We start from the raw sequence: 11,528 nt of genomic DNA, 5'->3' as shown, positions 1-11,528 counted from the left end.
TTATGTGTAAAAATAAAAACATGTTTGCACTCCCCGGTTATGTGTTATTTATATTGAAAGCCTGATTTATCAAGTAAAAGTAAGGTGTACTCTCGATTTTTTGAGCTACTGTATATATATTCTCTTGCCAGAAAAAGTCTGCGTACAAACACATAGTAAACATTCTAAAGAGAATAAATGCATATTATAACGACAATATTAATCTAATTTTTATTTAAAATATTTCTAGAACAATTCATTAAATATCAATAATAATTTCAGAAATATAACACACATTGCTTTAAAATAATTTATAATTTCACAAAAAGTTATAAGAAAAAGTTTGCGCACAGATACAAATTAAAAGAATGTCTGCATTCTTATCTTCATTTTTTAGCCTCCATGAACTTGTATGATACAAAATACAGTGTGCGTTTATTTTTTACTACTTATTCATCTTAACTCTGTTGGAAATACAAAAATAGAATAAAAATCATGATTTTGTTGAAATGATAATAGATACTAGTTATTGTGTTCGATTTAAAATGGATTCTAAAGGAAAAGAGATTACTCCGGAGGAAAGAAAATCATTTTAAATAGTAAGCGCAAAATCTTGCGCTTACAGTTAAACACGGTGGAGGCGGTGTAGTGGTTAGGGGGTGCATGGCAGCGAGTAGGTTGATTAACGTTTATAGATTCAATATTAGATCATATGGGATATCTGAATATATATATATATTTTTAATTTGAAACAGAGCGCACAAGATTTGAACCTTGGCGATGACTTGATTTCAACAAACATACTGCCCACAAAGAAAAGCTCTGGATCTTGTACTGTCAGTCAAAAATCAGGTGCATACTCCTCCCCAATCGCCAGACTTAAGCCCCATTGAACATTTATGGAATTTATTGGAACGCAAGATTCGGCAACATAATATAACATCGAAAGATATGTTGAAAAGAGTGATTAATGATGAAATGCACTAATATTTCATCTGAGGAAACCACTAGACTAATTCAATCTATGCTTAAACGACTGACAGGGGTTCTTAGACACAAAGGTTATCCAACCAGGTATTAAAATTTAATTGACAGTCTATGGAAGTTCTTTTTTGAAGACTTTTTTCATCTGTACGCAATCTTTTTCTGGTAATTTTAAATTATTATTACTATTACTTTAAAATAATGTGTCTTATATTTCTGAAATTGTTATTGATATTTAATGAATTGTTCAAGAAATACTTTAAATAAAAATTAAATTAATATTGTCACTATAATTTGCTTTTATTCTCTCTAGAATGTTTACCGTGCGTTTGTACGCAGACTTTTTCTGGCAAATGTATATATATTCTTAAAAATCAATAAAAAAAATATATGGAAATAAAAAAAAATTTGAGCAATCTATTTTAGGTAGTGTAAAAATGGTTTTTGTGTAATATCATGCTCAATTAACATTGAGAGAAAACATTAATATTTGAATTAATTTTGAAATTACAATTTAAAATACAATACAATGTAATTACAATTGAAATTTTAGTGAGTGAAAGAGCACCTTTTCTTTAAAAGTACCTGCATGACCAAGTTGGTAGTTGTAGTTTTAAGGTCTGTCCTACAGTATATTCTGATCTATTTTCCATCATAAATGTTGTAATTTAAGATTGTATGCCTTCTTATAAAAATTATAATTAATAAACACTAATCGAAATTTCACTTCAAATTATAAGCATTTCATGTATTTATGACCATCTACGGCATTTTTCGAATGCAATATTTTGAATGCGAAATAGATGAAATATTTAAAATGAAGTGTAGAATTAATACTCGAATATTTTATGTCTCTGGCATATTTCAATGCACAATCAGTCACCATATTGAACATCTTTCAAACCATGAAAAGTGCAAAAGATTTCAAACAAGTGGAATACAATAAAGATTTTAATTTTTAAAATAAAATTGAAATATATTGCTGTTTATAATGAAGTATATTGGACAAACAAATATAGAGAAAGGCAAAGTCAGATTAGTTTTATTCCTTTACTATTTCAAAAATGACTTTATACAGCTTCCAGGATCAGTTTTTATTTTAGAAAGAAATACACATCATGCTCTAAACAAACGAGATGCAAAAAGAGAGGAAAAAAAAAATGAAAAAAGTCAAATGGAACATACTATTTAATAAAGTTCTATAAAATATAATTTCAATAATTTAAAAGAAATAAAGATAATTTTAGTGCTTTACAAATTTTCAATTACTAAAATAGTAATTTATAGAATTAAAAAAAAAAAAAGAATCGCTTTGTACAAATTTTTAATTTTCCAAATCATTAACTGGGAAATATGAAGTAACAAACTAAAAAGAGTTTTAAAATATTACATCAAATAATCTACTAACAGAACATAACATCTGAACAGAAACAAAAACTTTGCAATGTAAAAACTGTAAATATCTATCAACAACAAAAGCTTTAAAATGAACAAAATGAATACAAGTCAATGCACTGTTCAAAATATATTTAAATCAATATTCTCTCATTCAAATACAAAAGAAAAATCTAGCTGATATATAATTATTCACAATGTCATGGTTCAATTTTCGAAGAAATGCATTTAAAAAACTTTTTTTTTTTGTTAAATATATTAACCATTAATTATAAAGAAATTACAGAAAAAAAATGGGAAAAAAATAGTTGCTTTTTTAAAATTCTTGAACACAATTGAATCAGTTTTCCCACTTTCGGTTAAAACACATTTTCTTATTTTTATCAGGTCCAAGAAATTTTTTCGGTAATACGTTAATGCTGTAGCAAGATACCAGGAATCTTTGAGTGATCTAACTGCTACATGTTCAAGATCACATATAGTAATACTTATTAAAAATAAAATGTGCATATATTCATCCTAAAGAATTATTTTTCACAGAAATGTCTAGAAGAAATATAACACATTTCCTTATGTCACAAAATAACTATTACGCAGCAATAGAAACCAAAGCCATTAGAAAATAAGATTCAGAATCTATATCTGAATCATGATTAAATCGAACATCAGCTCTTATAAATAAAAATTGCTTTACTAAATACAGGATATGTTAAATGATAGGATAGCATGTGATTTTACTCTTTAAATAATATAATAATTCTAAATTTTAATAATAATGAATCTATAATTTAGCTAATACTCAGAATAACATCATAATTAAACAAAAAAAATATATATTGCACAGAATCATAAAAAATAGAGCATTAAAAAACTTTCTTAAGTTTTTAATGGATTCACAACTGTAAAAATTTTCAAATGTAAGAGAAAAAGGAATTATAGCCAGTAACAATATAAGTTAGCAAGCAAAATTAATTATACATATCCAAAACTCCAATATGATCAAATGCATTTAAAAGTAATTCACATATTTAAACAGAATTTAAATCTGAACAGTAATTAATATTCTAAGCAATAAAGCCCAAATTTAAATGGAAGCTGCTTCATTTCATGGAGATTTTATTGGAACTTAAAATGTGTTGAAAGATTATGTAGTGTCCCATCACTTTCTATTTATAACTAACCCAGGCAGCACCAAGAATCTACATAATATTGTATAACACTATTTATACAACATTGCACAATAATTTCCAAGAATATAGTACAATATTGCAAAAATTGTTCAATAACATACAATATCTTTTCGCTATTGGGATCTTGAATCGTTAGTAACTACAGTGAAAATGTATTTTCTTGATATGAATCGAATTTTAAAGGATATTCTGCAGCATTTGATGTTCGATTGTTTTAAAACAACTTAATTTCATGCTTTTCTAATGGCAATGGTCACTTCTGCATTGACATCTTTGTAAGAACAGTTCTTGTGTCGAGCACAAATTGGAAGAGATGATGACACAGCAAAGAAATAAGCATAACTGTTGCAGACAATAATTCACTATACAACAATAAAAAACATCTTCCATTTAAAAGTAAATTTTTTGGCCTATCACGTTCTATAACTGCTCCAAACTAGATCTCTCAAATGTAAAGGATAAATAATCCATATACAGTTACCAGAAATGTACCAAAATTTCTTTGCCTGCTTTGATTTTTTTTTTTTTTTTTTTTTTTATCTGTACAATGAATAAAACTTTTGACGGCAGAATTAAAATACACGACTTACAAAAATCACTTCAATTAAAGTACAGAAAATATGAAGCATCGTACGAATATATTAAATAGATATCTTCTCTTGGTTCTGCAGTTGTTTGCATCTACTTGTTTTTCCAAGCAATAAGAAGCGTTTTGTTTGTAACAATAGTCCAACCTTCACCCGGCGTGAAAGATCTAAACCTAGAAATTGATGCAATTCACTATGCAATACCACATTTTCACTACATTATGCAGTGCATGCTGTGCTATGTGTATGCACACATGTACTCATACACTTCTTTCATAAAACGAAAAGCTGCACAAAGGGCTCAAAATATACAAGATCTCAACGGTTTCCTATCTGATAAACAGCAATATATGCCAAAACTGTATTAAGAAATATTTAAATTAGTTTCATATTCCAATTATATAACATCTTACACAATTTAAAACAAAATCTTTAAATAACTGTACACATTTTTTTATAATAATCTTACTGAATTTCAGTAAACAATTTTAAAATTAAGATAATGTATACTCTTTATACAAATATTATTACTTATTTAGCTATTTCAAAAGTAGTCTTTTTACAACAATGCATCTTAAATGAGAATAATTATTTCATTAATTAGAATAAAATTTGTTTTAAATTCACATAATAAAATGACTGACAGTTAAATCAAATTTTATTATTCTCATATAGATAACGCATACAGTAATTATTTTATCACTTTAGATAATACTAATTTAAGTACATGCTTTTTACGAATAAGCAGTTAAAAGTGCAACATTACATTTAGCAATGTAAAAATTAATATATGCAAGTTAATTTATGTACATCTATTACACATAAGTGACAATCACAAATAATGTGAAATGGAAGAAAATATAAGACATTAATCATAAAAATTTAAAATCTTTTTTAAAAAAATTCATAATAAATATTTTGAAATTACTGCATATTAGTACATTAAAAAATATCTTAAATGGAAATATAAATTCATCACACATTAACTACAACCTCTTAAATTAAAAATGTATGAAACAATTTAAAACCTAATTTTAAAAAATTCTAAATCTCATAACTTGCAAGACAACACACTACTTTTCATTATCCATACACAGATCACTACCACGACATTCAAAAGACTAGGCTTCACAGTTCCAAACACAAGAGTCCCTATGTGGTATTGCATAGCAAGAACTCTAGAAAATGATGTCGAAGGCATAAAAGCGAAACACAGCAAATGCTGAAAATAAAATATCGTCACTGGTGTGTGTAATATATATTAGTCCTTTTCATATTTATAATCCTCATCTGCTGTGAAGTGGTCAAAGAAGCTCCGATTCAGCCATCAGATCCACTTTTTTTTCTTTTCAAAACCGTATATCACCACTCCAGCTTAGCGAGGAACGCACTGAAAGCCTAAAAGAGATCCGCTGCAGCAGCCTGCACACTGTCCTGCGGGCGGTCCAGAACACACACGCATGCGCACTACTGGATGACACAGCACTTGCATTTTGGCTTCTTCTTGATGATGACCTGCTCGACGGCGGGAGCATCTGTGGGAGGCACGATGACTCCGCGCTGGACCTCGACGATGCCAGGAGCAGGGGCCGCGTCCTTGGGCGTAGTGCCGTTGGCTCCACCCTTTGCCTTTGATTGGAGGGGGGCGGTACTCTGAGGGGTGATGACCACCTCCGTGACCTGCTGTCCGTTGGGGGCGGTGACAGAGTCCGTCTGGTCATGGGAGACACCGTTGACCACCACGCCGTCCATCTCTTCTCCTTTGACAGGGGTGATAGGTTTGCCCTCTTTGATCAAGTTAACGATGGTTTCCGCTTCGCGGCTCAGCTCACCGTCCGGTCGGAAAGGGTTGTCCACACCACTTTCGTGGCTGAAACAGAAAAAAAATACCAACATAAGCATGCTATTTAATGCATAAAGAAGGTATATATCTTAAAAAGTCCATACAATTAATATGCAATTTTTCAGTTCTCCTCTTTCTGAAAGGAAACTAAGGAGCAATGACATTTTCATTTCTGGTATCTCACACGTTCCTTTTATGCTGGACAAACCAGGATACCAGAATGCTTTCATGTTTTACAGCAAATTTACTTGTTTTAATAAATTCAAAACAACTTTTAATAATACATTTTTATTAGTGTACTAGCCGCCTTTGGCGACCAGCCGGTTCGCCAATCTTAATGTTCGTTAAAATTTTAATAATTAAATATTTTATGCAATTTCTACTTTAATAGCTTCTTCATCAAAATATTTTAAAACTTCGAATTTTGATTATCATATAATTCATTCATAATATTATAAAGGCCTTCAGTCATAACGTAATATGTATCTCTCTCATTTTCTGTTAGCACCCGTAGAATTTATGCTTTAAATTAAAGTGGAAAGAATTTATCTTCAATTAATATAATAATATTTTTTACTGAAACAAAGCATTTTTTTATAATCTGATTACTGAAAATAGAGTCACTCAGCGTTTAAACTTTATGGGCACTAAAGAATATTTTTTTAAATTTATGTAATATCTCAAGAGTTGGTCAACAAAATTTTCTTAGATTCATTATGAGCAGATCGATTCATTAACAATGTTTAAATTTAAATGCATCAAACGCTAAGAAAATAAAACGAATCGTTTAAAATAAACGGTTGAAAACAGGTTTTAAAAAAACTACTTAAAAAACGTTGTACTTAAAACTATAAGCATATACATGTTGTCATGGCAACAATCAGAACAGAATGCGCATGCGAGAATTTTCTTCGCCGGTTACGTAACGCAAATACGTGATTTTTTCTACGCCAGTTGGGGTAACGCTATGCGGATTAGAAATTTTTAATTTCCTTTATTCTGTTTTATTTTAATTCAAAAGTACTTCAGAATGAATCTGAAAGATTGATTCATTAACAATGTTTAATTTTAAATGCATCAAACATTAAGAAAATAAGCAGAACCGATTGAAATAATCCGCCGAAAAATTTTAACCCTAGCCTCATTACTGTTGGGAGAAAAAAACAACGGAAGCCTTTCTCGTTTGGCGTTGGGGATAATGGAAGATTTTTTTGGCGGAAAAGTTGGCGGTGGGGAAAATGGAAGATTCTTTTGGCGGGAAAGTTAGTTTTTAATTAATAATTAAAATTCTAATTAAAATTTCAAAAAAAGGGACCCCAGGTGCACATTCCCGACCTCTAAGGTATACATGTACCAAATTTGATAGCTGTATGTCAAATGACCTGGCCTGTAGAGCGCCAACACACACACACACACACACACACACACACACATTGAGCTTTATTATAAGTATAGACTACACAGCATAATTTTTTATTACTTTCTACTTTATAACCTTACGATTTTATGTCCCTTCAACTGATTTTGAGAAGATGTCACTGATACCAAATTATAATTTCTTTTCTTTGGTGTTGTTATAAATGTATAATATAATTTCTCTGCGCAGTTTAGTTTGATGATAAGGAAAAATGTTTTACAGTCAACTCTAACGTTTGATGAATGAATGCTGGATTAGTGACACGTGTTCCTGTAGACAAACATGAAGGACAAAGAATATTCGAGAATCTTGGAGATAGCATCATTAGAATTCAAGGTCCGACGTTTGTTCAAAGACATTTGATGTTCTGCTACGAGAACCATAAGCAAAGCCATGTAGGCAAAAGAACGGTAATCAGTTGAGATGAGCTCAGGCGAGTTCTTTGTGTGCTTTATTTACAGTAATTTGTTGCTTGTGTGTTATAGACTTCAGAGAGTGCTATTCTGTATATGCTTCGTCTATGTTTTGTGCTTCATGCATATTAAGGTATCGTCATCCTATACTAAGCCCGCTACTTTTCACCGTAATTCACGGACGGATTTGATTTTTTTTTTTTTTTTTTTTTTTCGTAATAGTATGTGCCATAGAAATTCAAACAATGCCATGCCACAAATTCAGTGCTACACAATTCGCAGCTTGAAAAACTTAAGTTTTTGCTATACTCAAAATTAAGGTTTAACTTCAGACACAATGGCGAAATATTTTTAAAGTGTGGCCATTTTTTAACATTGCCACTTTCTCCTATGATATAATTGGATGTACGAAGATATAGACAGCAAACTAGGGAATTGTGTAACATAATGAACAGAACAATGAAAAATTTCTAAACTGATATAAGTTTTACGTCTTACAAGTTTAAAAATATAAAAAAATTTAGTTTTTCAAAAAGTCTTTTTTTATATTCTAAACAGAAATTGGAAACGGCAAGACAAAACTTAATATCTTTCTAATTTATTTAAACTTACCAAACAATAAATAAATTAGAAAGATAAAGCTTGCCAAATATTTATGATAATTAGTTTTAAAAAATTCGTGTTTCTTTATATAGGTAATATACATAAAACTAAGATGAGCATTTAAAATACTGACTGAATGTGCTCATTCAAAAACGAACCATCTGTAAAATACACAATGATATTCAATTGCTTCTATATAACATAAGTAACTTCTAATGCTGTATGCTTTCAAAACTAATTATTCATTTATAGACAGTCTGATCCAAGTTATTTCAATCTTGCAAGACAAACACAGCGTTCAATATAACTTACAAGAGCAAGTCTACCAACAATTTAAGAAGCATCAGTTTATGATGGACGAATAACTGATAAAAGGAAATTAATATTAATTCAATGCATTAATTTATGCATTGAAATATCATGAAGTGAAAATTTTCATAATTCTGTTTACCATTTTGTTGGAAGATTAAACAATAAAATATATTATCAACTCATATTATATGTTTCGGAAAAATTTAAGCAAAAAAAAAAATAATAATAAAATAAATAAATAATAATAATAATATAATAAAATAAAAACAATACCTTAGAGAAATTATTAAACATTAAATTTATTCCAATAACAATTCCCTTCCCACAAGCACAACTTTCATTTCAAATTGTAGGCAGCAATCTCTTTATATTAACTTTGGCATAACTTCGTTAGAACCGAGGTAATTCTATTCCTGAAGTGCAATTATTGTGTCCCTGCAAATCCCATAACTGAATTAACACCCTTATTTATTTGATGGAGAGAAGGCGAAAAGATTACAGGCTTGGTAATAAACAACGGAGAAAGTAACGATTTCGAACAACCCCGACAAATAAAATTTCGTTAAATTGAGATAAATTAAGATACAGGGGGATTTTATTTTTCATTTCATTCTATTGTGTATTCAATTTAATTTAAAGCTTCATAAAAAAAATTTATTTTATTGAAAAGAAATGATAGAATGAAACATTAACAATACGTTAAGATTTGCTAATATGATGGTATAAGTACTTATATGAATATTCATTTTTTTTAATAAGATATCGATAAATTTGCCAAAGAGTACGCTTATATCAATTATAATTGATATTATCTTTTCATCTTATCTTGAAATTATATTTATTCAGCGTAAAAAAAATGAAATATAAAAGTTTTAAAAGTAGAATATTTTATTGTAAAATAAATATACGCAGTTTAATGTCATTTATAGGATAAAAAAATTCAAAATATTTAAAAATTGAATAAATAAAAACTATTTTGCATGCAGTTTAATTGCATAAAAATTAAACTTCATGCAAAAAAATAACTAAAAAACATTAAAAAAATTGCAATAGAATTCTAGATTTTCAGATGTTTGCACGCGATAAATTCCTAATATAGTACATTTAACAAAAAATATTACGAAAATTAATTATATCAGATAACATTTATGCAATATAGTCAACAATGATGTAAAATTCGAAATATATAAAACTTTTATAGTTTAACCCTTTAAAGGGCCATTTTTTTCTAGTCATATTATGTTAAAATATTTTTAGGCTTGAAATTAGAATAAGGAAAGGGATTCATTTAACTTATTAGATAAATTTAATTAATTAATTTGGTTAATTAATAATTAAGTAACAAATAAACAAACTTGTGTAAGATAAAGCATCTAAGTTTCCATCTTTGTAAAAAAAAAAAAAAAATGTCAGAACAAATGCCAACCTACCTAATTTCATACAAATATTGATAAATTTGGTGGGAAGCTTACTTCCCACGGCCCTAGAAAGGGTTAATATATCTATATTTCATAATAGTTTTTAAGGTTTAAATCGGATAAATATTTGACTCTTTTGTTAACAATTTAGAAAAAAAAAAAAAAAAAGCTATTAAGACACGGAATACAAATAAAATAATTTTAAAGGATAAATAACAATAAAGTAGACGATTATGTTTCCTTAAAGGCAGAGATAACTCATAATGGTTAACGAAACCAAAATATTTATCATGCTTAAATATTTTAAAAAAATCATCAGTTTAACTTATTTAAAATATTTTTTTAAATAAAATAACTACGTCATTGTGTAATTTGATACAAGTTTAACACGATACTTTTAAACTTTTTATTTATCAAATTTTGAAATCCAACGCTTTAATGACTGATCATGAAATATATATAATAGTTTAAAAGTTAAAGATATATTCATTTATTCCTAAAAGAAGATTATAGGATATTTTTTTTTAATTCCATACATTGTTTCATCATATTATTTCAATATTCTATCAATTTTTCCTTCTGAGATTAATAATTTTGAAATTAATAATTACTAGAATTATAGAACAATTATAATTATTAACAATTCAAAAGCAAGATTTTTTCCAGCTATTTTCAACTATGGGTTTTACACTGATTGACGACTGTAAACATTCCGGAACTTTATTTAAAAGATGTTTCATGCATTTAATGACTAACTGGATATATATTTTTTAACTAGATGATAAATATTGGGAAAATCATTTTTTGAAAACCAACAGTTATTATTATCACTCGAATAATATTCAAAAGATGTGGTGATTATTTTCAAAAATTGTTTCTATAATTAAAAAAAAAAAATGAGAGCTGCCATTCACATTTTAAATTATAAATTCGGAACATTTAATGGGCATATTTTTGTTTTGAGACATATTATATTTTTAGGGTTATAAAGAAATATAAAATCATTTTTGGAACTAAATCATGTGACTGGGATTTAAAAAAACATTCTCAGAACGTAAGAAACTACGTCATTAAAAATATCATTAGTTCCATTAGAAAGTTTTACTCATTTTAAACACAAACAATTATAATCTGAACTTTATCATGAAATTTTCAATTTTTAGTAATTTAAAATAGAAACCAGCAACGATTCTCAAAAATACATTCAGTGCACATATTATCTTTGATAACAAATAATGTATTATTAAATACAATTGCAATGCATTGTTGTGGTAGTATAATCTTTACGTATAAATGATGAAAACTTTGTATTCTAAAGATAATTAAACACTAAAAAAATCCAATTAAATATCCAATTTAACTCCAATAAAACTCCGATTTAAATATG

General features: G+C 28.1%; 1 protein-coding gene across 1 annotated transcript in view; it reads right to left on the bottom strand.

The window, feature by feature from the left end:
• Positions 1 to 1,989: 1,989 nt before the first annotated feature.
• LOC129962643 (uncharacterized) overlaps positions 1,990 to 11,528 on the bottom strand; it is a 383,150-nt gene continuing 373,611 nt past the window's right edge. The window contains exon 4 of the mRNA XM_056076520.1: positions 1,990 to 6,005. Within this exon, the coding sequence (XP_055932495.1) occupies positions 5,603 to 6,005 (403 nt within the window). The 3' untranslated portion in view covers positions 1,990 to 5,602. The remainder of the gene's footprint in view (positions 6,006 to 11,528) is intronic.

This window comes from Argiope bruennichi, chromosome 3 (assembly GCF_947563725.1).
Source record: "Argiope bruennichi chromosome 3, qqArgBrue1.1, whole genome shotgun sequence".
NCBI classification, from domain to species: Eukaryota; Metazoa; Arthropoda; class Arachnida; order Araneae; family Araneidae; genus Argiope; species Argiope bruennichi.
The sequence above is the reverse complement of the archived record's forward strand: the minus strand, read 5'-3'. Positions and strand labels throughout refer to the sequence as shown.